Source organism: Muntiacus reevesi, chromosome 9 (genome assembly GCF_963930625.1).
Source record: "Muntiacus reevesi chromosome 9, mMunRee1.1, whole genome shotgun sequence".
NCBI classification, from domain to species: domain Eukaryota; kingdom Metazoa; phylum Chordata; class Mammalia; order Artiodactyla; family Cervidae; genus Muntiacus; species Muntiacus reevesi.
Window position 1 is genome coordinate 48,940,913 of NC_089257.1, and position 26,566 is coordinate 48,967,478.

The 26,566-nt window shown below is 46.1% G+C and overlaps 2 protein-coding genes across 5 annotated transcripts in view; both read right to left on the bottom strand.

Annotated features, from left to right (window-relative positions):
* Nucleotides 1-5,795: 5,795 nt before the first annotated feature.
* On the bottom strand, nucleotides 5,796-6,574 carry LOC136174465 (max-interacting protein 1). 2 transcript variants are annotated; one of them, XM_065944655.1, is made up of 2 exons: nucleotides 6,444-6,570; nucleotides 5,796-6,413 (listed from the first exon to the last, which is right to left on the bottom strand). In XM_065944655.1, exons 1-2 carry the CDS (start codon nucleotides 6,539-6,541, stop codon nucleotides 5,963-5,965), a joined length of 549 nt encoding a protein of 182 aa, XP_065800727.1. In that variant the 5' UTR covers nucleotides 6,542-6,570; the 3' UTR covers nucleotides 5,796-5,962. The 2 variants fall into 2 exon arrangements, with proteins under 2 accessions (XP_065800727.1, XP_065800728.1); XM_065944656.1 differs by having other exon boundaries at nucleotides 5,800-6,574.
* Nucleotides 6,575-14,561: 7,987 nt separating this feature from the next.
* Nucleotides 14,562-26,566, bottom strand: part of DENND5A (DENN domain containing 5A) — a 93,941-nt gene continuing 81,936 nt past the window's right edge. For 2 of the 3 annotated variants that reach the window (XM_065943753.1, XM_065943752.1), the window contains exons 14-23: nucleotides 26,184-26,268; nucleotides 25,589-25,717; nucleotides 21,897-22,018; nucleotides 20,560-20,705; nucleotides 19,868-19,986; nucleotides 19,329-19,510; nucleotides 18,641-18,723; nucleotides 18,032-18,155; nucleotides 17,247-17,415; nucleotides 14,562-15,585 (exon numbers count right to left, since the gene is read on the bottom strand). In XM_065943753.1, the coding sequence (XP_065799825.1) occupies nucleotides 15,402-15,585; nucleotides 17,247-17,415; nucleotides 18,032-18,155; nucleotides 18,641-18,723; nucleotides 19,329-19,510; nucleotides 19,868-19,986; nucleotides 20,560-20,705; nucleotides 21,897-22,018; nucleotides 25,589-25,717; nucleotides 26,184-26,268 (1,343 nt within the window). In that variant the 3' untranslated portion in view covers nucleotides 14,562-15,401. The remainder of the gene's footprint in view (nucleotides 15,586-17,246; nucleotides 17,416-18,031; nucleotides 18,156-18,640; nucleotides 18,724-19,328; nucleotides 19,511-19,867; nucleotides 19,987-20,559; nucleotides 20,706-21,896; nucleotides 22,019-25,588; nucleotides 25,718-26,183; nucleotides 26,269-26,566) is intronic. The other variant, XM_065943755.1, reaches the window with a different exon arrangement.

Below are 26,566 nucleotides of genomic sequence, written 5' to 3' on the forward strand. Positions count from 1 at the left end.
CCACTCTCTCAGAAGCCCTGCTGTTTATCAGCTGTGTGGCAAGTTAGTCCATCTCTGCCTCAGTTTCCTCATCTATGAAATGGGGTTAATATTTATAAGAATAAAATGAGTAATACTTGTAAAATGGTTGGAATGGTGCTTGACTCAGAGAGTGTTAGCGATCATCACCATCATCATTCTTGTCACCATGTCTATGGACTCTGCCCTCGATGAAGACATCTTCTGGGCAGGTGTGGGAGGCTGCCCCAGGGAGAGTCTGGTTGTGATTTATCTCTGTTATCATAGCCAGCACAGGCACCAGATGGGATTTATGCTCAATGCCTATTTGACCAAAACTTTGGAGAGAGGAAACAGCACAGCTGAGAAACCACACATGAACATTACCTTCCCTGAAGCCCATTTTAAGTTTGTTTTTGTATGTGGTGCTAGGTAGGGGATCTAACTTTATTCTGAATGTGGCTATCCAGTTATCCCAGCACATTTGTTAAAAAAGACTGTTCTTTCCCCTTTGAATTATTCTGGCAGCCATGTCAAAACTTAATTGACTGTAAATGTGAGAATTTATTTCTGAATTCAATTCTATTCCACTGACCTATATACGTCTAGCCTTATGCCAGCATCACAGTCTTATTTACTGTAGCTTTGTAATAAGTTTTGAAATCAGGAAGTGTGAATCCTCCAACTTTGTTCTTTTTTAAGCTTGTTTTGGCTATTCTAGGTCTCTTGAATTTCCACATGAATTTTCAGTTAGGATCAGTTTATCAATTTCTGTGAAGTCAGATGGAATTTTGGTAGGAACTGCATTCAACTGTGGAGCTTCCCAGGTGGTGTTAGTAGTAAAGAACCCACCTGCCAGTGCAGCAGACATAAGGGATGCAGGTTCAATCCCTGGGTCAGAAGATCCCCTGGAGGAGGACAGGGCAAGGCAACCCACTCCAGTATTCTTGCCTGGAGAATCCCATAGACAGAGGAGCCTGGTAGGCTACAGTCCATAGGGTCGCACAGAGTCAGACATGACTAAAGCAACTTAGCAGGTATGCACACATTCAACTATAGATCAGTTTAGGGAGTATTGCCATCTTACCAATATTAAGTCTTCTGATCCATGAACATATTCTATGTATTTCCATCTTCTTTAATTTCCTTCAGTGATGTCTGGTATTTTGCAGAATATACATCTTTAATTAAAGAATCTTAAGTATTTTATTCTTTTTGATACTGTTATAAATTGTTTTAATAATTTACTTTCATTTATTGCTCCTGTAGAGAAGCGCAATTCATTTTTATATTGATCTTGTATCCTGAAATCTTGCTAAACTCATTTATTAGTTTTCATAGTTTTCAGTAGACTCCTTAGAATTTTCTGTATACAAGATCATGTCATCTGCAAATAGACAGTTTTTAATTCCAATTTCTGATATGAATGCTTTTTATTGCATTTTCTTTCTTAATTGCTATGGACTTGTTTTCAAAAGGCCTAGATCCTTTTGCTAGATCCTTTCCTCTTTAGCACACAGCAATAACACAAGGCTAAATTGCTCATTTTATATATGAGGAACAGGAAGGCACACTATCTAGGTATGTGGAACCCACAGTATTCTAAGACTAAAATCTAGCTTCTTCAGCTTCCCAAATTAAAGTCTGCCTTTGGGGTTCAGCAACCTTATTCAAAGTAAAGCATTATCCATGAGCATCACCCACAATTGTGAATTCAGTACATTGAATCTGTTGCAAATAAAACCAGGCACAAATTTTAATTCAATTTTATGATTACTTTTTCCTACAAAGGTATATAAACCCAGTTGTTCTCATGATACTAGAGGCTTAAACTTAGCAAATCATACAGCTTGCTGAGCAACAACAGTGGGCTGAGGTCACAGAATTCCAGCTCTTGCCAGAGGTGCCTCCAAATGCCAAAACTGAAGTAATGAAGCACAACCACAAAACCAGGAAGCTTTTACAGAATCTTACACGATCTAGGCTAAAGGTTTCTTTACTGGAAAGCTTGAACCTACCGTGTTGTGTTCTGTTTGGTTCTTGGGTGTAACTAATATTTTGACAAGTTAAGCATCATGATTCAAAGAGCTGCCTGGCTCATGGCTGCCTTTAGAGGTAGGGGTGGTATTGCCTGTCCCCTGAGGCCAGAACTTACTAAGGCAGAGCAGGAGATCAGGAATCAAGAGTTTGAACCAAGATAGAAAATAACAGTTTGGTCCAGGGATGCCCTTGGACTAGCTCTGGGGTCAGCATTCAAGCTATCAAAACCATGTTCTTAGCAATTAATCCTGAAGTTCAAGATTGCTGGAACTGTTCAGCTTGTGAAGCACAAATTAAAGGTCAGACCCTATAATAAGCCTCTTTCGGAAGTTGTGATCACTGAGAACCAAATCTAAACAGAAGTGTTCAGGGACTGCCCCACCCCGGAGGAAAGAGCAGAGTCAAGGAAAGGGCAAGAAGGAACCTCAAGCTCAAAGATTCTGTTGTGCTCAGGCAGTCCCACCTCCTACAGAGTTAGTACCAGTAAAGGAAGCTCAAAATAGATCAAGGTGTCCCACAGGTGAATGAAGCACAGATGTACTCACCATTACTCCACACATTTTAGCTTGGCTATCAGCACAAGTCTGGGTATAGACGATGCACTCCTAACACCTAGGAAACAACCTTGATAACTCCTTACCTGTCAGTTCCCAGGTTCTGTCAGTCTTGTCTCTTGAGGCAACTGTAAAATCCTTTCCTTTCCCTCTATCTACCACCATTAGTTCAAGCTGCTTTCATCTCTCCCATCTCCCCTTTGGCCACTAGTTGGAAGATTTACACCACTTCCTCAAAATGCAAATCTGAATGCATCCTCCAACTTCAGGAAACCCTCACGTGACCTCTCAGAGCTCTAATCAGTTCAGTTCATTCAGTATCTCAGTCGTGTCCAACTCTTTGTGACCCCAAGGACTGCAGCACACCAGGCTTCTCTGTCCATCACCAACTCCCAGAGCTTGCTAAAACTCATGTCCATTGAGTCAGTGATGGCATCCAACCATCTCATCCTCTGTTGTCCCCTTCTCCTCCCGCCTTCAATTTTTCCCAGCATCAGGGTCTTTTCCAATGAGTCCGTTCTTCACATCAGGTGGCCAAAGTATTGGCACCTCAGCTTCAGCATCAGTCCTTCCGATGAATATTCAGGACTGATTTCCTTTAGGATTGACTGGGTTTGATCTCTTTACAGTCCAAGGGACTCTGAGTCTTCTCCTACACCACAGTTCAAAAGCATCAATTCTTTCCAGTGGTAAAGACAAAACTCCCTCAAGGTGGTCTCGATGGCCCCGCACAGCTGGGCTCCAGCAGTCACTCAGCCTCATTCCCACCACGTTTCCCACCAGCATTTGCTTCAACTGAGCAAACCTCCTTTTGGGTCCTGTGTGCTCCGTGCTCCTTCCCACCACAGAAGGAGACACTTGGCAGAAGTTTGCTCCTTCTCCCTAGAAGTTTCTCTCTCCTCTTTCCCCATCTGCCTAGTTAACTTTGACCTTCAACCTCAGGGAAGTCCTCCTGACCCCTCATGTAGGCTCTTATAGCACTGGGTATCTTCAAGGAAATTATCAGAGTTGCAACTTGACATTTATGTGATTTTTTTTTTTTTTTTTGCTAAATATGGTTGTCTTTATTTTCTTTTTCCTTGCCCAGCCCTATCTAAACAAAATAAAACTACAGGACTGAAATTAACCCATTAAAATCAGCAATAAGTTATGAAAATCATAAAGCTTTTTTTCCCCGTTTTTAAGTAATTAAGGGTAGTTAAATTATTTAAAGTATACAAAGTCCAAAGAGTCAGGGTAAGGTCTCCAAGGCTTCCCAGGGTAAGGGGGAGGGCCGGGGAGAACCTTGGAGCTTGAAAGACAAAGGGAACACATGACATCAAAGTGCAAGCTAATATGACCCAGCAATCCCACTTCTGGGCATACACACAGAGGAAACCAGATCTGAAAGAGACACGTGCACCCCAATGTTCATCGCAGCACTGTTTATAATAGCCAGGACGTGGAAGCAGCCTAGATGCCCATCAGCAGATGAATGGATAAGGAAGCTGTGGTACATATACACCATGGAATATTACTCAGCCGTTAAAAAGAATTCATTTGAATCAGTTCTAATGAGATGGATGAAACTGGAGCCCATTATACAGAGTGAAGGAAGCCGGAAAGATAAAGAACATTACAGCATACTAACACATATATATGGGATTTAGAAAGATAGTAATGATAACCCAACATGCAAAACAGAAAAAGAGACACAGAAGTACAGAACAGACTTTTGAACTCTGTGGGAGAAGGTGAGGGTGGGATGTTTCAAAAGAACAGCATGTATATTATCTATGGTGAAACAGATCACTAGCCCGGGTGAGATGCATGAGACGAGTGCTCGGGCCTGGTGCACTGGGAGGACCCAGAGGAGTCGGGTGGAGAGGGAGGTGGGAGGGGGGATCGGGATGGGGAATACGTGTAACTCTATGGCTGATTCATGTCAATGTATGACAAAACCCACTGAAATGTTGTGAAGTAATTGGCCTCCAACTAATAAAAGAAAAAAATTAAAAAAAATAAAAAATAAATAAAAAACAAAAAAAAACAAAGTGCAGGCTAGAAATTTCACTTAAAATAACGTTTCTGAAAATATTGACAAGAGCAACAATAGCACCTCCACAATGGGGCTGTGAGGAAGGAGAGAGACTGCCTGTAGGAAAACGGAAGCAAATCTTTACATTAAAATGAGACAAGTGCCAAACTTAACTATGTTAACTATGATAGTGTGTCTACTATAGATATCAGATGGTTAAGAGATGATAAAAGGTAATGATTCTAAAAGAAAACAAAACAGCACTGACCTTTTTTCTACTTAGCCCAGAACTCATTCATTTTGTGCACTATAAAGAGTGAGGTGTGAGATGTTTTATCATTATCAAATGCTGCATCAAAATAGATGATTTTTTCCCATGTGTTTTACACTATAAAAGACATCTATGTTTTTTATGGACAAGCTTTAAAAAGATGTCATTTTGGTTTTCAACACATACAAACAGTTATCAAAATCTGAAATAAAAAGGCTGCCGTGGCTCAGACCTTGGCCTGCTAATCTGCGTGTACAACTCTTCTGGCCCACGCAGACACAGAGGCACATGAAGCTTTTTCCTTCTGGCCCCTCAATCCGAAATCAGTCCCCGCGTGGTAGAGGCTGTCACGCACAGGGACTGCCCCATGTGCCCAACGGCCTAAGGGCGGCTGACTGTAAAGCTGGCAATTGGGTGCCCTAGTGCTAACAATGCAGGATAAGGTTAGCTTGCTTAGCATGGAATCCAACAGAAAGCTGAGCTGCATGATGATCCCTTTCAAAAGGCTTCATGGGAGTCTCTCCTTTTGCAGAGCATGAAATGAGTTGTGTTTTTTTTTTTTCCTTTTTATAAAGATCATCCACGGGTTTCATGATAAGCTGTCCTAGGCTGTTTTGATAGCTTTTTAGCTATCCAAGATGAATGCCTGATTATCTTGTCATTACTATAGGTTTGATTCTTGTTTGTTTTTAGGAACAAAGAGCTCGGGAAGGGTTCATAATCCCATCCTTAAACGTGTCTACTCAATCAATGTGATAGGAGCAAACTAGAAACTAGAAAAAGAGGGTGTAATCTTGTGTCCTCTTTCAAATCAGCTAAATCAAATTGAGAAAATTTCACACACATTTTCTGCTGCCATTAGAAACTGTGATTTTCAAATATGAATATTTGTTCTGCTGGGGAGGCTCTGCCCCACTTTTTGCTAAGTATTTGCTTAAATAGAGGTCTCTCGACCCTTTTGTTCAAGTGTTGTTTTGCTTAGCTTTAAAGAGGAGACTGCATCATGAACCCAATTTAAGAGATTGTTTGGATTGAACTGGCCCAGTGAGTATTTTGCCCTGCACTGTCATGTCATGCTGGGTTCTAGGAAGTGAACAGAAGTTTGACACTGGCACTGGAGTAACCCTCGTCACTCCCAACACTCTGCAGGCTGCTGTGGTCATCAATGTCACTGATGCTGGTGGTACTGATATTGTCCACTTCTCCATGGGAGAACTCTGTGCTTTCAACATCCACTTCAATCTCCTCTCGCTCTGCATCAGAACGATCTGAAGAAATAGTTGATCCAATGCTGTCCATTCGTATTCGTTCCATCTCTTGAGGACCCTGCAGCTGTTCCAGTCGCCGCTTTAAAAATCTCTGTTCTCGTTCCAAATTCTCTAGCTGGTGCTGGCTCTTCCTTTCAGCTTCTTCAAGTTTCTTGATGTGTGCTTTGGCTTTGTTGAGCAAACCAAGTGTTGTGTGCCTGGTGCAATCTGGTCCTAGTGGAATCAGAACTTTTAAGCGTTCTAAACATAGGCGAAGATGAGCTCGTCTATTCTTTTCCAGCTCATTGTGTGTAGACCTGTTGGCAGTGCTGGTGTTGCTGCTCCCACTGCTGTGTTTCTGTGCCCGGCTCAGCCTCCGTGGGGGCTTTGAATGCTGCAACCGGGGGCTCGGCATGGAGGGGAACGTTGAGGCGTAGCCATGTTCACACTCTCTCCGAGCGAGCACGGGGGGAGGGGCGGGGAGCAGTACCGCGACCCGCCCCCTCCCGCCCGTTCCTCTGCCTCCTGGGAAAAATCCATTTATGTGATTTTTAAAAATTAGTACCTAACTCTACATTAGACTGCAAATTGCCAAAGGCAAGAACCATATGTATTTTTTAATCTTTTTATTATGAGAAGTTTCAAACATACAGAAGTAGAGAAACCCATTGGTATAATGAACCTCCATGTTCCTCACTCAGCTTCAACAATTAGAAATTCATGGCAGCCTTATTTTCCCTATATTGTCACCCACTCCCCTAACCTTGGATGATTTTGAAGAAATGTATTTCACTATATAGTATCTGCTCACAATTTCTTCCTAAGTGCCTCAAACAGTGACTGACACATCTAATAAATATTTGTTGGAAAAGTGAGTTAAAATACTCTTGGTGTTTTGACAGACAGGCTAGAAGACTGGACTATGCTGACCTACTAGACCACCTGTGAACAAGACCTTTCAGTGGGCAGAGTGGCAGCAGGCCCATATGGAACTACAGGAATTCTGATCAGCAGAGAAGATGCCAAGATGGTGTCTAAAATTTTAAGTTGGATTCAAACCATGAAAGGTATGACCTGAGTCAGAGTGCTTGTCTCCTCCAAGATGGGTGTTACAGTCACAACGAAAGGAAAGCTACCCAAGGCCGCTCACATTGGAAGTGCACACCATGCACCTGAGACCACTACCTAGGGCAACCAACACCAAGATGTACTTTAGTAAAATACTCAACTTTAAAGAAAAAGGAAAAAATCTTTTGAGCATTTAGGGGAAAAAAGAAAAAAGATCCAGCAGACTCTATATTGTTGGAAGTGGCAGTGATGGGGAAAGGTGCAATCTAGAGCTCATTGCAAAACCCAGCAAAAAAATCATAAAGTTGGCCCCTGCGAGTCTGGAGCAAAGTCATGTCATCTACAGCAGAGAATTACATACCTTTTGAGAAGCAGCTCCTGGCGTGTGACTGGGCCCTGGTTTAGATGAAATGCTTATCCGTGAGCAACAAGTGAAAAATACAGCAAGAACTTCCTGTAATAAACTGGGTTCCATCAAGCTGGCCAAGACAAAGTCAAGTGCAGCCAGCAGTAGTTTATTTTAAGATGGAAATGGTAACCTCATTTGATTTGCAGATGGGTCAGCTTGTTATATGGGTAGAAGTCAAAAAGGACAGGGGCTGTGTGACAGTCACTTCCAGGAGTTGCCTTGAAAGACAGTGGGAAGCAAGGGAAAATCTTCCCAAAGCTGCAAATGGTAAAGATCAAGCAGACTATAGTCTTCCCAATTAGCTGCCCCTGGTAATGGAAGGAGAAGTGTATACAGGCGGCTAGATACACATTCTTCGGCAGTGGTCAATAGTATAGCAGGCTTGTCAAGGGACTGGAAGGGTCTGGAAGACTGGGGAGAAGAAGGTTTGGGGTAGACATGTGATTGGACATTTAGAAGGAGGCAGGCAGTATGCAGATTTTGGTGTCATTTCATCACCTCTCACCAGAAAGCACCCATCACAGAAATGGACTGAACTAAGTAGATTAAATGACTCAGCCACTTTGTCACTGGCCATCCTAGAAGTGGCACAATAAGCAGATGAATGGAGTTGTCTATCACAAGATAGACATAGAGGCTATGCATAGGCCCACCAGCATGGATGCCCAAGTACCAAAGCTCATCTAGCTGCTGCTGCCTTCTGCCAGTGAAAGAAACCAATGCTGAGCCCCAGATATGGCATTATTCCTTGAGGAGACCAACAAATCCCTTGGTGGGAAATCAACTATCTCAGGTCCCTTCCAACCAGGGAGAGTCAGCAGTTCATCCTCGCAGGGATAGAGATTTACTCTTGAAATAAGTTTGCCTTTCCTGCCCAGAGCCAGTCAGCACCAGTATCCAGAAGCTTAGAGAGTACCTGATCCCCAGGTATGGAATTCCATCGCATCCAACCAGCACACCCAGTTCACATAGAAGGAAGCTAGGAAGTGGGCCCATGACATTAGGATCTACTGGTGATTGATAGATACACATTCATAGTTGCCTTTTTTTTTTTTTTTTTGCTTGTGCCATCCAGAAGATACCAGCCCCAAAGAGCCCTGGAATAGCCTTCTGAAGGCATCTGAGGCAATAATCTGCAAGAATGGTATGTCATCCTTCAGGATCCAGCATATGCATTAAATCAGAGACGTTCAAGTGCTCCTCTGTCCCTTTGGAAGAATACCTGGTTCCAGGAACCAAAGGGCATAAGAAGAAGTGGCCACACTTACCCTCACTTCCAAGAGTCCACCAAGGGCCACTGTGCCTCCTGTTTCTGTGGTTCTGGGTTCTGGGCGGTTGGAAGCACTGTTCTCCAAAGGGAGCACACGCTTTCCAGGGGACAGAGAACTACATTCTACAGGTCCCAGTCCATGGAACTACAGGTTCCAGCAGCCACCAGGGCACTTTGCATTCCATGTGTCTGAGGACCCGCAGACAAGAAAGGAGTCACCATCTTGGTGGAGATAATGGAGCCTGAACAGCAGGGCATGGCAGGACTGCCTTTATACATAGGGGCAAAGCACACGTGAAACCCAGGGCTTCTTAGAGAAATAGCTGATTCCAAGTTTAGGAAAGAAAACATACAAGAGGAACTTAGGAAATGCCAGAAAGCAACCACAAGAGTCACGGCAAACAACTCAGGAGCCAACCTGAAGGAACTCCCAACAGCAAAGATGAGACAATAAAGACAGTAACTGTCACAAAATGAAACCCATCAGGTAGATTTTCATTTCTAAGTTCATAAAAATTGTTTTAAATAGCCACCTTCTGAGGATAGCAGGGAACCAGTCCAGCTCATTATCTTAAAAGTTGAGTAAATAAAAGGAAAGGAAAGGAAAGGAAAGAATTAAATATGTATCCTACCTTTCCTGTACAAACTCTATTCAGAAATCAAATAGATGAGAGGGTAGCATATCCTTATAAAATTATTCCCTCTAATAAATGAAAACAAAATGATAGCTTAGAATATATCCATACTGCAACCTCCAGTGCGTTGGTTACCAGATGTAGGTGTTGAACATCAGTGGCTGCCAACACCAACAGAAGTGCACATGAGACATGATGTACCACCTGGTAAATGAGCACACACTGCCTAGAGTCTCATCAGTTCAGTTCAGTCACTCAGTCATGTCCGACTCTTTGCGACCCCATGAACCACAGCACACCAGGCCTCCCTGTCCATCACCAACTCCCGGAGTCCACCCAAACCCATGTCCACTGAGTTGGTGATGCCATCCAACCATCTCATCCTCTGTCGTCCCCTTCTCCTCTTGCCCTCAATCTTTCCCAGCATCAGAGTCTTTTCAAATGAGTCAGCTCTTTGCATCAGGTGGCCAAAGTATTGGAGTTACGCATCAGGTGGCCAGAGTATTGGAGTTTCAGCTTCAACATCAGTCCTTCCAATGAACACCCAGGGCTGATCTCCTTCAGGATGGACTGGTTGGATCTCCTTGCAGTCCAAGGGGCTCTCAAGGGTCTTCTCCAACACCATAGATCAAAAGCATCAGTTCTTCAGCACTCAGCTTTCTTTATAGCCCAACTCTCACATCCATACATGACTACTGGAAAAACCATAGCCTTGACTAGACGGACCTCTGTTGACAAAGTAATGTCTCTGCTTTTTAATATGCTGTCTAGGTTGGTCATAACTTACCTTCCAAGGAGTAAGCGTCTTTTAATTTCATGGCTGCAATCACCATCTGCAGTGATTTTGGAGCCCCAAAACATAGTCTATCACTGTTTCCACTGTTTCCCCGTCTATTTGCCATGAAGTGACAGGACCAAATGCCATGATCTTAGTTTTCTAAATGTTGAGCTTTAAGTCAACTTTTTCTACTCTCCTCTTTCACTTTCATCAGGAGGCTCTTTAGTTCTTCTTCACTTTCTGCCATAGGGTGGTGTCATCTGCATATCTGAGGTTATTGATATTTCTCCTGGCAATCTTTATTTCAGCTTGTGCTTCTTCCAGCCCAGCGTTTCTCACGATGTACTCTGCATATAAGTTAAATAAGCAGGGTGACAACATACAGCCTTGACGTACTCCTTTTCCTATTTGGAACCAGTCTGTTGTTCTATGTCCAGTTCTAACTGTTGCTTCCTGATCTGCATACAGGTTTCTCAAGAGGGATCCAACCTGAGGTGAATCAGGTCTCTGTCTCTAGCTGCTGATTTGCAGGAAATGCAGAGAATAAAAGAGCAAACTGAACTGCACCCTCAGCGCAAAACTAGCAAAATCCAGGCTGTGGAAAAACTACAGGTCAAACAGCCCAGGTTCCTCAACAGATAAACTGTAAGGAAAAGACAGGGATAGAGGAGACTCTTCACATTAAAAGAGCAGCATCAAGTTAAAAAAACAAAAACAAACAAATAGTAAAACTAGGGAGTTCCCTGGTGGTCTAGTGGTTAGAACCCGGCGATTTCACTGCCAGGTGCCCAGGTTTAATCCCTAGTTGGGGAATTAAGATCCCATAAGCCGAGAGGTGAGGCCAAAAATATAAATAAATAATAAAGTGGGTTTGTTTTATAAAAATAGTAAGATTACCCTATAGAGTATAGGGATGCACACGTGGGTGATAAAACAATGAAAGAAACTCAAGGAAGTGGTTTCGGTGAAGGTCAAGAAGTTGGAAGGAGGGGAGTGGGGAACCTGGGGATGTGGATAGAGCTCTAATCCTGGCCTGGTGGTGGTTACAAGGGTGTTTGCTTTCTAACAATTCACTGAGTTCATCTGCTTGTTTATTGACCAGTCCCTGAAATCTCAGAGTCTGGGAAGCACTGATTTAGCGCAGGTGCAGAAGCCAAAGTAGGAAGGGCTGCTTGCCGAGCAAACAATGCATTTGACCTCCCCAGAGCTGCTGGAGAGGCAGTTGACTTGAGTGTCCTTGAAACATTGAGCTACCAAGCGTGTCTATTCTTTTCTACCATGTCATTCGAAAAAGGATTTGCAGCAGATAATAAAACAAAACACAGTAGAAAGTGAGACACTCACAGCACAATCAGCTGTTAGAAGGGGCAGAGAGATGGATGTTTCCAGGAGAGCCCCGAGTTGTAAAAGGTGATTCACACTCACCTTCTCGGCAGCATCTGCTAGAAAGGGCATTGTTTCTCCACTGCTTTTGGCTGATTGAGGCCACCAGCATTCTCTACTGAAGCATATAACCAAGAGCAGGGTGCCACGCATCCACCACACATAGCCAAGACCCACTGGACCGTTTCGCAAGTCAGACACGTCACCACATCCAGGAAGGTCATTTATCTTCAACTGACTTGAGCACTGGCTCAGGTAATTAGCACCCACAAGCTGGAAAGAGGCAGAGGAGAGATACTCCCAGTTTACCTACTGCCCCCTCTTGCTGCTCTGAGATGTGGTCCTGTCATGGGTGAGTCTGCCCTGAGTTAGACCATACACGTGGTCATGAGCACATACTGCAGGTGACCTGTTCAGACTGCACACTGCACTGGGGACATGCAGTTGTCATGTCTTAGCCCAGTAGTTATGCTCTGACCCCAGGTTTCCATTCCACACATCAGAGAAGGAGGGCTTCGAGCAGCAGCAACATTCTTCACAGGTGTACATGTGCACAAGGAGGCCCGTGTACAGGGGGGGCATGGCTTTGGTTTTTGGTGTCAGCAGCATGCGTTCGTTCATTCATTCAGTCCACATCTACTGAGCACCAGTGACATTCAAGGCCCTGGGACACCTGTCGACCTTTTGTCTCCCATTTTGTGGGCCCACACATCTGCTCTCCTCCCTGTCTGACTCGACTCTAGTACTTCCCCAAGCATCCCAGTCGGGAGGGCACATTCACATCGCCACACCTTCGCCCATGCAGTTCGCTCTACATCCAATCTCCACTCATCTAAAAATCCTCCATCCTAAGCAGATATGGTCATGGTGAGCAGTATCTCTCCTGATGTCACCAGTTCAGTTCAGTTCAGTCGCTCAGTTGTGTCCGACTCTTTGCTCCCCCCAAAATACTTGCCTCTGAGCTCTCTGAGGACAGGGGGTCTGGGTCATAGGAACCAGGACAGGGCTTGATACAATACAGTAATAGCCATGACCAGCATTTACATACACTTGACCTGTTCTACATATACATGCAGAGTTATTCAGTCCTTACAACAAGCCTATGACACAGTCACTATTACCATTCCCATTTCATCAACAGTGAGTAAACAGCTTGCTTTCTCAGTCCCAGTAGCAGAGCAAGGATTCAACCAAAGGACTTTGGCCCACAGTTTGTGATGTTAATAACTGCCAACGAATTCACATATTCCACAGACACCTACTAGGTACAAAACAGGTACCAGTTAGTACCTCATGAACAGTCGATCAGGTTCTTCCCTCATAAAGCTTACATTTAAAAATAGCAAATAACTAGTATTTTCAGGTTACAGGTGTTAGGAAGGAAAATAAAGAACAGAGAATAAAAAGTGACTTGGTATTTTAAAGTGGTCAGGGCAGGTCTCTCTGTGGACATCTGAGCAGAGACCTGAATCCAGTAAGGGAGCAGCTCCAAAGCCACAAGCTTGGAGTAAACAGTTCTGGTGACTGCAGACGACTTACGTGATGTGTGGCCTTGGGCAAGTGACTAAACTTCTCCAAGCTTCAGTTTCCTCATCTATAAACAGAATAATCTAAATTTGCCTTGCGAGTTGTGAGGAAAGGGGAGAGGTGTGTGTGCAAAGCATCTGGCTTAAGGTCATCTCTGGCCCAGCGCCCAACAACACACATATGCTCTGAGGCACTTTCCCTCCCACTCCCCCAGCCCCAGCCTCCAAAACCACCTGGACTCCCGCGACCCACTCACACCCCCTGCTGGCAGGATGGTGCACTGCGGCTGCCCTGAAACCTCCAGTTGCTTCCTCAGCTCTTCAAAAAGCCTCACCTGAAGAATGCCTGTCACCAGGGCGGGAGATGAACCATAGACCCTCTCCACCCTCTAGAAGCTCAGTCGAAGAAGTGGGCCCAATGTGAAAGCAGACAATGCCAACCCAGAAAGGAAGTTCTAGCATCTAAGAAACTACAGGAGCACAACAAAAGAATGATTAACGGTGCCCAGGGAGGAGTCAGTAGGTGATTCCTAAAGTAAACCCTGAACAAAGAACACAAGCAGACATGAGGGCAGGCATTCCAGGCAAAGGGAACAGAACATGCCAAGTCAGGGAAGCATAAAAGAGGACACTGATTGGCTTGAGGGGCTATACGTGATTGTGCTACACCTCTGGGGCTTCCTGCCAAAGCAGCTTGGTTGAAAAATAAAACCAAATCAAGCTGACTTACGGGACTTCCCCGATGGCTCAGCAGGTAAATAACCCGCCTGCCAATGCAGGAGACAAAGGAGACTCAGGTTCGATCCCTGGGTCAGGAAGATCCCTTGGAGGAGGAAATGGCAACCCACTCCAGTATTCTTCCCTGAAGAATCCTTTGGACAGAGGAGCCTGGTGGGCTACAGTCTATGGGGTCGCAGAGAGTCAGACACAACCGAGCACACCACACACAAGCTGATTTCTGGGAAACTGACAAAGCTCTATCACCTGCCACACTGGGAAAAAGCTTTCTTTCCCGAGGGCAGACAGGATCTCACGTGCCCAGTGTTCTCACATCTGGTCTTTCTTACCCTCAAGAAAAGGCCCATCCTGTCTCAGTCAAGTGACCACCTTTGCAACTTAGGTCTTCTTCCCCCTGCCTCAGCCTCCTCCTCTGGACGGTGGGAAAATAACCCTTGTCTGCATTCCTCTCAAACAGCCATGGAAGCTCCTGCGCCACAGTGGGTAGGAACCAGGACCCAAAGCCCCTCACCCCTCTGGGCAGGCCTGGTGGGGGCAGGCAGTGCTACAGCCCCTTCCTCCCAGATCAAACCGTGCTCTCCACCCCCACTCCTCACGGCCCCCACGCCAAAGTCAGGGGCCCACACAGTTTCGTTTCAGGTGTTTTATTAAGTGGGCCATACTGCAGCTGGTTTCTAAGTTGCAAAACAACATAAATTTAACAGTAATAACAGCCAGTTAGACTGGGACAGCTTTTTCTTTCCTTAAAAAAAATAGAAAAAAGAAAAGAAAAAGACTTAAAACATACAATGGAGGGTTAAATAAATAATACATTAAAAAATTAAAAAAGGAAAACCTGTTAAAACATGCTTATTTACTTCTGTGCAACTGTGTGCCAAGAGGACACGTGATTCTCTGCATGATGATACATCCTGGCATGTCACCTTCCCAAATAATACTGACAAAACAGAAAAGACAGAGGGCTGACTCATCAGTGCTTACAGAGGCACTACTAAAAATCCCTTTGATTGGAGCATGGGGATTCCTGCTCAGCACACCTGTGTGGCCCGTGAAAGCCAAATATCCATAATAATGTTAATATAGAAAACATTAGTTTAAAAACAATGTGGAATGGCCTCATTAACACGGCAGGGCGAGGAGGCAGAACTGCCCCGCGGCGCCGCAGGCTCAGTCCAGGGAGGCCGCAGGCTCCAGCGTGGCCACGGCGAGGGAGGGCACCAGCTTCAAAATAAGCGGCACCAACCTCGTCTCCCTCTCCCTATCACTCTTTCACATGAAAGTGTGTAAAAAGCAAATCAGCAAATAAACTCTAAAATAGATTATTTATTCCAAAAATCCTCTACTTTTCTTTTTACAGTGAGTGTACATCTCCTCTCATCTCCTGCACAACTCGCTTAGGTCCCTCTGGGAAGAAGGGGCAAAGCTGCAGGCGAGTCTCTGGGTCCTGCTGCTGGCTGGTGCTGGGAGGTCAGATGTCGATGCCCTTGACCAGGGACGTCTCCAGCGTGATGTTGAACTCCTGCAGCGTCTGCAGCACGCGGATCAAGGAATTGACAAGTGTGTGGTCTTTGATCAGTGCCACATCCTCATACATGTGTGCGGTGATGGGGCAGTCGGCCAGCAGAGCGATCCAGTGGTGCAAGAGGTGGTCTCTGGCAGGGAAGGATCCATTCCAATGGGTCAGAGGGACAGGAGACAGTTAGCAAAAGCCCAAGGGGGAACCTGCCCCATCACCCCCTGAACCAAGTGTGAAGCAGAAGAAGCAGGTCTCTCCCCACAGTCCCCTTCCGCTCCCCTAAGAGCACCTGGAGAAGATGCGTTATGAGGCTTTAAAAGGCTCCCACTGGGGGTTACCTGGCTTCCCAGGTGGTTCAGTAGTAAAGAACCCGCCTCCCAATGCAGGAGACTTGGGTTTGATCCCAGGGTCGGAAGATCCCTGGAGAAGGGAATAACTGCCCACTCCAGTATTCCTGCCTGGGAAATTCCATGGACAGAGGAGCCTGTCCAGCTAGTCCATAGGGTCACAAAGAGTCAGACACGACTGAGCACGAGCACAATCAGGATCAACGTGGGAGGCAACCCGGCCCCAGGAATGCCAATCCATACAGACCCTGTCATCCACACAAGGCCTGCCCCTCCTCCCCTGCTGTCTGCCCCCTTTTCCCTCCAGACACACTATCAACCAGACACTACGTCCCCTCAGCATCAAATCCTCCATCTCCTAGAACCTCACTCCTCTCCACAGCCACCACCACCAGGAATACACAACAAACTGACACACAAATAGCACTTAGCTTGTGCCAGGCCCCTTTATAAGAGACAACCTTCATGACAACCCTATGATGTGAGGGAGCTGCTATCAGTGCTATTATTATCCCCACAGTAGAGATGAAGAAACATCTGGTTGATGGAGATAAGCAATTTATTCAAGAGCACACAGCCAGGAAGTGGCTGATCTGCGATGTGAACCTGGTGACTCTGGTTCCAGAGTCTGTCTTTAACCACTATGCCAATTCCTCCCTTCCTTGGCCAAAATAAACCACCCTGTTTATCTGGTCTTTGTGCTCTCACCTGACCCCTGGAATAACCCCTAACAATCTTGTCCACTCTGATGTGTACCATCCCTAATGTCATATGACTATCATTTCAGTCCCCTGATTAAAATCAACTCTGTCCCAGCTCCTCAAGGCCCCCATCCTACTACCGCCCTTCCAACATTCCACCTCCTAATTCCTAATCCCACATCCTCTGCTTCATTTAGGGCCTCTCTGCTAGTTTCGTCTGCTTCAAGCCCCCTCCTGACTTCTATCCTTTTGTTAAGGCTCACCTCAAATACCACCTCTTTCTTGAAGCCTCCTCTGATCTTTCTCCTCTACATTTTCAGCAAACCTTATGAATGAGTACTTTTTCCAAACTCTCCCAAACTTCTGCTTTGTACTGTACTTAATCAGGACAAGTAAACTTCTAAATGGTAGGAACCATGTTTTATTCAGCTTTATTCCCACATCTTCCATGAGGCCTAGCACATTCAAATGTTTGTTGAAGGAGTGACTAGATACATATACTCTGCTTCAGATTTTACCAGGGGGGCAGTTTTATTCCTTCCCATGAAAATGTGGCCCTTCCTCCCCAACTAGACACACATTCTCATCCCCACACCCCCCACACACCATACATGAAGGAAATTCAGGGCTTCCACCAAGCCCACAAGGCCTTACCCACCCTTGGGTCATAGGATACTCCCTGCCCCCGGCACCTCCAGCACCGCCTGCAAGGCTGGCTGCCTGCACGCTGGGCCACAGGGCTGCAGTACCTGGCTCCCAAGCACACCAGCATCTGAAACTTGCCATCCTTGCCAATGTTCCGGGGATTATTGTTGATTGCTGTGACAAACCGGCAGAAGTTCCGGGCCCTCGTATGCCAGTTTTCCTCAGGGACAAGTTCGTTCTGCTCCAAAGTCTCATAATAGGTTTGTGCTTTTTCTGTGAAGAGGAGAAAAGTTTGCCAGTGACAGAGGCTTTCAAAACGAACCTATCCCTGACTGTCCTACCACAGGCCCCTCCATGTCAATGCAGGTAACTCAGTGAGAACAAGGGTGTTCCGATGTCCCTGGGCACAGTTCAAAAAGATCCTTATATTCCCTAGCTCTGTGTTCTAAATTCCTTAATGTGACCCTTGATATAAAGATGGTCCTTTCTCAACAAAACTCTTGAGGAAGAAGCTTCTTGCATCAATTTCTCCAAGTGGGTCTAACAAAGGGCTTAGACTTCAGTGCTATCAACTGGCCTCTTGGACCTATGAGCAGGAAGTGTGAGGGGTCATGACTAAGCCTGTATTATATATAACAGATACCTGGAAAGAGTCTTTCGAAACCAGTTCACAGAAGATGAGGGGTGAACAGTGGGGCAGGGTCGGGGTGGGCATGTTCTCTCACTACCTTCAAGAAAAGCCAGGGCCACCAAACAGCAGATCTAACCTGAGACTCGGTTGATTTGGCTTCTATTATCCCAGACCCCAGTGGTCAGCACCTACACATTAGACTGTTGATCCCCTCATGTCTGTATGCTTTTCCCACCCTCAAATCCTAGCGCAACTCACCCAAAAAATCCCAAATGAAGACATTTTTGAAGAGACGTGGTGACTTAAATCCATGCTGGAAAGCCTGTTCCAGGGCCGAGACAAGGCCACATTCTCCACAAAGCAACAGCGTCAGGCTACCTCGCTATATAAGGAAACGGGAGAGTGCCAGGCTAGCCTTGGTCAAGATGCCGTCCAACCACTACACCCCAAGCCCACCACCCACACCTGGGAGGGCAGCAACACACAGGCAGGGACCTTGTCTAGTCTCCCAGCACCTGGAAGGGCCCAACTCAGAGCAGGTCTCAGTGAAAAGTTGTTGAGTGAACAGATGATGGTTCTGCGTCCCCAGCAGGGCACAAAACCAATGTGGCCACTATTAGGGAGATGCAGACAGATTCATAAGACAAGAGAAATACACACAGCTCACTGGACTCTGCTGTGTTGTCAAAATGTAAGGAAAACAGGGTAACTCCAGGCACAGGTCCCCCGAGAAAGGAATATGCTGAATCTCAAACTAACTGAGGCACATCCTCTATGTGTTAGGCTGTCCCCAGCACATGAACCTGGAACAAGGTTATTCTCTCCTACTCAATATAAGGCCCTGGGCTGGAGGGTAGGGAGGCTCACCTCTTTCTCAGGCTTATGGAAGTGCTTCACGATGCCATTGACTGCCTCACCAATGGACTCCTGGATCTGCCCAGTGTTCAGCTCTGATTAAAAATCAAGCAGATATCCAGTCTCAGAGGTTAATAGTGCTTGGCTGAGAGAGCAAAAGACTCAGGACATAGGGAAGGCCCACAGGAGAGGTGGGGCGGCCTGGACCCTGGGAAGAGTTGAGTTGCTCTTGGCTCACCCAACTTTGTGGAGCTAGCTCTTCCTAAAATCTTAGGACAAAAAGCAACAGCTAATAACTTGGAGTCTAGTCTCTAATAGAAGCTAGTAAAATTTATTCTTTGCCCTGGAACTCTGGCAACCAAAAGAGTGCCAAGCCTTGACAGTGAAGCCAGGAACTTGATAGTGAAAACAGGAAGGCCAGAAAGCAGACCCCTCTCCTCCACAGGGTCACATACAAATAGCAGAGAGGACTGGGTCTGGCTCTAGGAGCTCTCCCCTCTCCTGCCAGTCCTCTAACTGGAGTGCCAAATCCCCACACTGCTTCAAGAGAGGAGGGTGGCAACGCCTGATGCTGCTTTGCAGAGGTGGTGCCTGAGGCAGCTGTGCAGGCACGAATCTGGGCTCCCTCAGCAGGGCTCCCAGAAATCTGCCCACTCTCCAGGCTGGGTAGCGTGAGGGCCCAGCCCCACCTTCAACTTACTGGGTCTGTTGTTGGGTGAGATGGTAACGAGCCTCCGGATGACGCTGGGAGACTGCTGCAGGGGCGGGGTCCGACACGGCCTCTCATCCACCTCAGGCTGGGATGTGAGCAGCTCCCCGACCAGGACCCGCTCCAGGCTCCCATCATCCATGCCCTTCCCCAACCAGCGGCCACATGGAAACCTGAGGTTCAGGCAATAGCCTGTCAGAGCTGTCAGCTCCTTCAGCATCCTTCCCCTTGCTGATCCACAAAGGCCATCATCAAAGCCAGGCTCTGAAACTGGCCTGGGACCCGTCATGGGCCTGCTCCTCATCCCACTGTGGAGCATCAGGGGAGCCACCTGAGTGATGGGTGGTCTGGACAGTGGTAGCAGACACTCTCACTTGGAAAACCCTCCTTTTTTGTCTTTTCCAACAAGAAGCCTCAGCCTATCACACCTAAAAGGTCTTCTTGAGAAGTCCACATACCCAAGCATCAAACACAGCCCCTGGTAGTACACTAGGCCCCACTGTCTCAGGGCAGAGCTGAGGAACACTTACTTGTAGGTATGTCCGGTGATCTCATTCCTGACCATCACATACTCCACCAACCATTTGGCATAGAGTCCAGAGTTATCATGGCCTATCTGCACAGTAGTGAGTTTCCCCAAGTTCTGGCACTGTGAGAGAACAGGGAAACAGAGACGATAGGAAGGTCAAGAAAATAGGAGAAAAGTGCCACACTGCTCAGAGGCACAGATCTGACTGGCTGCCTGCAAGCTGGCCCCACTATCTGCAGGGGCAGAGCTCATGGCTCCACCTGCCACTAAAGCTTGCAATACAGTACTATCTCATGGGGAACGAGGCTGAGGAAGAAAGAGACTACAACCTAGAGGAAGAACTAAGGCCTGGGAACAAAAGGCTCCGGAAGTGGCAGAGCAGTCTGAGGTCTCTGTGAATCCCTGGGTTCAGCAGCTGAAAGAATTTGAGAATTCCTCCACACAGCATGGACAGGGAGGTATGCAAGTCCAGAAGGGCACCTTCCAGCCAGAGACAATGTACACAAGGCAGGCTCCCTCTCTTCAGCTCAACCCTTGGCTCTGGCCTCTAGTCACCCTGGGACAGGTCAGCTGTGCTGAAACATAATACTGTATATAGTCAGGCCTCCGTAAAACCCTGGAGGAAGGTGCCAAAGTAGCAGTTGAAACTCAGACCCCTAGAGCCTGGGGATGTGGTGCCTGGGTAACACATACCTCAAAGGTCATCTCTAACAGGTTCCTGGGAATCTGCAGGATCTGTGTCTCACCCAGTTCTCCTGAGATGCAGATCCATGGGTTGGCAGTGAACATAGAGCCCCCCAGCTTCTTGCTCGGTACGATGAGGATGTGGTAAGGAATCACTGTTTAGGGGAAGGCATGAGGCATTGGAGAGGATCAGGAATCCTTCCTGTGCTTGAGAAGGCCCTGCCCTGCCCCAGGTGTGCTGGCATGTCTGCGGCTCCTGGTGCAGAGCCTGGAGTGGCAGTGCCAGTTTAGAATATTCGCCAATCTTCTCAATCTCACTCCTCCCAGGGTTATCACCCAAACATCCACACCCAAGCCCATCTGTGAGCTCAGAGCTAAGAAAAACTGTCCCTTAAACACGATCGCCAACTCAACTGTACTGAATGGCTTTTCAGAGCACTTTTCTATGTCATCTCAAGGACTCTAGTAACAATCTCCAGAGAAGCCAGGCAGGTATCATAATCCTTTCCCAAGGCACTGAGAGGGAAACAGTTTCCCTCAGGCCTCCTACATTCCAGTCCAGTGCTGCTTCCACCAAAGTCTATGACCCTCTTCTCTGGGGAGAAGGATAAGTGTCATATGAAAACAAAAGTCCACATTGCTGAGCCACTGGCCAAACAACTAGCCATGGGCAAATTCAGACTCACTTCAGTTCAGTCGCTAAGTCATGTCCTATTTTTTGCAACACCATGGACTGCAGTGACTGTCTACCTAACAGAGCATCCTGGCACCAATGAACAATAAGGCTCCAGGGGCCTTTCTGAGCCCATTTCAAACTCTTTTCCTCACTCTGCAAACAGGGATATGGAGGACCACGGCACAGGCAGATACTGCTCACAGATCCATAATGAGTTAGGGCAGAACAGGGCCCAGGCCCGAACCTCCCACAGCCGTCTGGAGTTCTTCCTGCTACTTCAGGAGCTGTTTTTCCCTGGAAGCCAGTCTGAAACCTTCCCTGATACTGAATGACTTTCTCAGCCCAAAACAAAAGGGGGATTTCTTTACAGGTGTGCAGAGCAGGCAGTGAACTTCACCACCACCACCCCACTCCATCTTAGGCCCCCAGAGCTGTGCCCAAGACCACAGTGATAACACAATGGCCAAAAGTATGAGCATCCTAGTTCAAAACAAGAAGAAGAAACTTCAGAGAAAAAACAACCTCCAAGGAGGGCTAGTAAGGACCTCTCTCCCCACAGAAGAAAGGACAAGTGATCATCTTTATTTAAAAAGGGGACAGTAAGTTAGCCTCTGATAGGTTCATGAAGACTGGCATTGGGAAGGCTAGTGGGGAGCACAGGGCCACTCACGGATAGTCGTGAAGACATTGGTGAAGCAGAAGTAATCGACAGCATTGAAAGAGAGGAGGTGATAGAGGAACTGCTCCTTCTCGTCGTCACAGCGCAGGAAGGCGTAGCGCTTGTAGAGCTTTCTGTCGGAGAGGAGGTAACACGTCAGTCTCTCAGCCAAAATGGGAGGAAAGAGGCTAGAAGTATTCAGCTCTGGAGGGAGATGGCTAAGGAAAGAACATGAGGGCAAGCCTCAAAGTTCTGTAGCCACCTAAAAAAGGAACAAAGCCAGCAACTCCATCTGAGGGCTAGAGCGAAAGTGGCTTAACCTACAGAGGAACAACACAAGCCAAGCTCTATTCGTGTCCAAGAGCTGACATTACTATAAAGTGTCAGAGGTTATGGGACTTCTTTCCTAACCTAAAGGCTTCTACAGGGCATCATCCCAGTGTGTGGCATGCAAGTAGCAACGGCTGGAGGTCATGGTCATCATTCCTACCAGAGCTAGTCTCAGACCCTCAGCAGACCTGAGACCCACAGGTCAGAACACTGCTCTGAACATGTTAAAGGCAAGGAATTGAATGATCCAGGTCACAGACAAGGAAAAGCTGTACAGAGAATATTCTTACCCTCTTTTCAAACCTCCTCCCATCCCCATCCATCATCCATTGCTCACTCCTCTGCTAGACACTGCAGGCACAGAGGGCCTACCTTCCCCAAGTATTAGGGACACAAAGAGCCCAGTGCAGAGGACCACAGCACAAAGAAACACACAGAGAACAAAGCAAGGTCCCTGTCCTGCCTGCCCAGACTGCCATCACCATGCCACGGCAGTGTGGGATTCAGTAGACCTGTGAGGTTCTACCTAGACAGTTTATACAGTTCTTCACACAGATAATTCACCAACCCAGGAGCCAGAGAGGGAAGCCTATCCTCAAATACGGTCTAGATGAATAAACCTGCTCAAGGCCACAATATATAATATAACAAGTTGCCAAATAAAAGGCTCTAAAAGCCTCTCTCTGGTAATTGAAAGAGCCATAAGCTATGATGGTCCTGGAACAGAAGGGGTCTGAAGGACAGTACACATTCAGACGGGGGTTGCAGAAGGAGAAGGACAGGGTATAAAAGTCAGTTTGGCTAGAGTTGAGGGCTCAGGGAAGTAAACAGCAATAAGACTGAAAGGTCTGGCTAGGGTAAAATGAAGGCAGGCCTAAATATTCGGGCTAAAGAGTTTACAATCTGCTCTACAAGTAATAGCTTTCTTAGAGATAAGGGCAAAGACATGACCAACTTCAAGAAATTTACAGCTGAAGGGTAAAAGGGGCATGAAAGTGAAACCCAGGGAGTCTGCAATAAATAAGGAGACAGATGGAACAGCAGCTAAGAACCTGAAATGTGTACATGGGAGGTAAAGCTAAGCAAGGAGTCACACGGACTCAAAACCAGGAACCTAAGTAGGGAAAATGCATAGAGGGAGAGGAGTATGGTTCACACTTCCAAAGAAAGCAAATGTTAATAAGTGGCAAACAAATAATGATAATGATAACACACCCCACCTGTGGTTAAAAAAAAAGGCATGAACAAGTACTTTAACAAATGCTATGGGAACCTGAGGAGGGATGGACCAGGCCGCTGGGGTGTCTGGGCAGACTCCAGCAAAGAAAACTTGTGACTAGGCCCTGAAGAGCTTAACACATCCTGAGAAGTGTGAGGGGTCTGAAGCAGCAGGAGCTGGAAGCACACTGAGAAGATGAGAGGGGTAGGATGGAGGAGTAGGTAGGTTTTGATGAAGTACGTCTTTCTCTCTCCCTATACCCCACCCAAAATGCAGTCTGTGGCAGCAAAACGCTCCTCATGTTCTAGTCACTGAAGTAGCACAGGGCTCAGAATATCATGTGAGAAGTTACTATGCAGTAAATGAATTCTGAGCTGTCGTCTTCTAACAGGGCCACAGTTTAAAAAAACCAAAATGAGCCTCCTCACCAAGGTCTGTGCCCTGTCTGCTCCTGCCTAGACCTTTAAGTTCACAGGCCCTAGAACTATCTACTGCCCTGGACTCTTTCATAATGTTCCTGGACTGGGCCCCCTTTCAGCTCCCTCTGTACCCTGTCCTCCTGCCAACCTGCAGCCATCTCCAAATAGACAATGCCCACACCACACCACAGGAATCTCTCCTGTCCTGTCAGACCGCAGGGCCCACGCAGCCACAGATTTTTCCAGGACACACAGCTGGCCTTTAGAAACTGGTATGCAACTGATTCCCTTCCAAACTCCAGGCTTAAATGTTCACTTGTTTCCTTTTAGTTGTCTTCCAATCTTCAAATTTTACTCCTATACCTTTTCATCCTTAAAGGGAATCAAATTCAAGCACTTTAAGAACTGCTATTTCATAACCTCTCAAAATGAGATCCCTAACCTATCAAGCTTTTGAAACTAGTTTCTTGCTGTGGTTTAAACATACAATAAAATCTTTTTAAAAAAAATCACAGTTTCACTTTAAATTAAAAGATTCTGCAGGTTTAATCAATTCACTTACACAAAATTTCCCCAAGGTCTGCTTCTCTGCTTTATCATTGACAGGCAAGTCACATAATAAAGGATACCATTAAAAAATGCCCAAGGAAATGCCAAAAAGAAAAATGCCCAATAGGTTTGCTGATGATGAAAGAATCAAATGTATTATATACAGAAGAAGACTGAGAGATGGTAATCAGAGAAGGGGGACAGCTTTCTTCTCCCTCCTGCTCTAGTAACCTGGGTACAGAATGAACGCAAACATAAAATCAAGAGAAGGGAACTGAAGGGTTAGCGGTTCTAGGAGCAAGGAAAAGCAAGGATCTAGCTACTTTGGGCTGGCCCTAGGCTCAGGAGAGAACAAAAAAGATAAGCGGATATATTAGAAGTTTCTTTTTAATTCTCCAATCCTTTCCCCCTGAAGAAAAGAGACCAAGAAAACATCCTATGCCCAGGAAGTATGCAGGTCATTTCAGTGCCACAAAGAGAGGACAACCCCCAAAACTCTAAGGTACCCAATGAGGATTCCATTCTTCTCACTACCTCTGCAAGAAAGCTATTTGGGGAGGTGAGAGATGCAGATTGAGAAAATAGGAAGAATAAATAACATATAATAACAGAATTCTTCTTCTACAGATAAAGAAAGAGAAGAAGAAATGCTGCATTACAAAAATCACCCAATTAAGAAAAGTCCTCCCATCTTCTTTATAGGAACTGACCCAAGCTAGAACTCAACAAGAGCTCACTGGCTGACCAACGGCTGAAGGAACCAGAATAGACCACAGGAGGTCCCATAAGAGGAACCAATAGCCAAAAGGGAGGACCAGTGCTTCCTGTAGTGGTTGTGGCTTAGTCTGAAGAATCCAGGCCTTCAGAACTCAGTTCAGAGAGCACCCAGTCAACTGTTTATGTCCGAATGTTCCTACTAAAACAAGCAAGCTGTGTTGAGCACTGCCAAAAGAGTTATTATTCATCAAGAGGAAAACAGAAAATATATTTTGCAGTATAAGTGCACAGTAGTGTTCTACACAGAAAGGAATAAAGGAAAAGAAGAAATGCTGCAAAACCTTCACATGCAATTTGAGTTTAGCTGAATTCAGCAGTAATGATACACCACATACTCTCCTTTCCCATGGGTTTCCAATCCCTCCCACCACTCCCAGGAGCTGGTTCTACTCCAAGTGGAATGGCCTTACTTGGTGAGCTCATGGTCTGAGAGAAGCTGCTTCAGGTGTCTGGAAAGTAACTTTTTTTCCATGGACAGACGCACCCATGCTCTGGCTTTTCCCACATCAGTCTTGATTTCTCCAATGTTCTGGATGTGCCTGAAGGACAAATGGGGAAAGCGAAGTGGACGGTGGGGTGGGAAATGAACTCACTACCAACACCTCCCCTGTAATGCCAAAGGAAGCCTGGTCAGGCAGTCCCACCCCATCCTGAGAGACTCCATCTTTCTTGTTTGCAAAATCCTGAGCTTCCATGAAGCTTTGAACTCATCATAATTTAGGAGGTTGGTGAGGAAGACAGTACAGCTTTCAAAAAGCAAGGCTCATCCCAGAGCTTTTAGGCCTTGAAACACTCTGGTGTAATTCTCCAAAAATGTATGGAAACACAACTGCTTGTACAGCTCTACAAATGCATCACGAAACACAGGACCAATGAGGAGGCTTCCTGGTTAAATGAGAGGTTGTAGAAACCCAGGTCACTGAGACTCTGCTATTTAAAGTGGACTCCTAAGCAGCAACTGAGAACAGAATTTGAGTGGCTAATTACAAATGAGCCCAGACTGACCTCATATCCTGAATGAGGGAGATTCTCAGGGGAGACATGACAGAGCTGGCATCAGACTTCCTCCGTTCTGAATCAAGAAATATTCCTAGAAAAAAAAAATGTTTTGCTTAAGTCCAAAGAGATCTGACTACCGAAATCGCTAACTACTCTTCTGATCTCTAACCACAAATTTCTAAAGAAAAAAGCTGGTTACTTTGAAAACACTTTAATCAATCATTTCATGAACAGTAGGTACCAGATTTTATATATTTATGCATGCTGTATCACTTAATTCTCTAACAACTTATAAGACAGCCATGAACAGTTATCACAGAGGAGAAAACTGAAATTCAGAGGTGAGCTGCTTTGCCCCCAGTCAGCAAGTAGCAAAGTTGGCACTGGAA

Bases quoted from the DNA above. Each gene is read 5' to 3' on its own strand.
- LOC136174465 (XM_065944656.1), bottom strand. From the start codon at position 6,541: ATGCCGAGCCCCCGGTTGCAGCATTCAAAGCCCCCACGGAGGCTGAGC.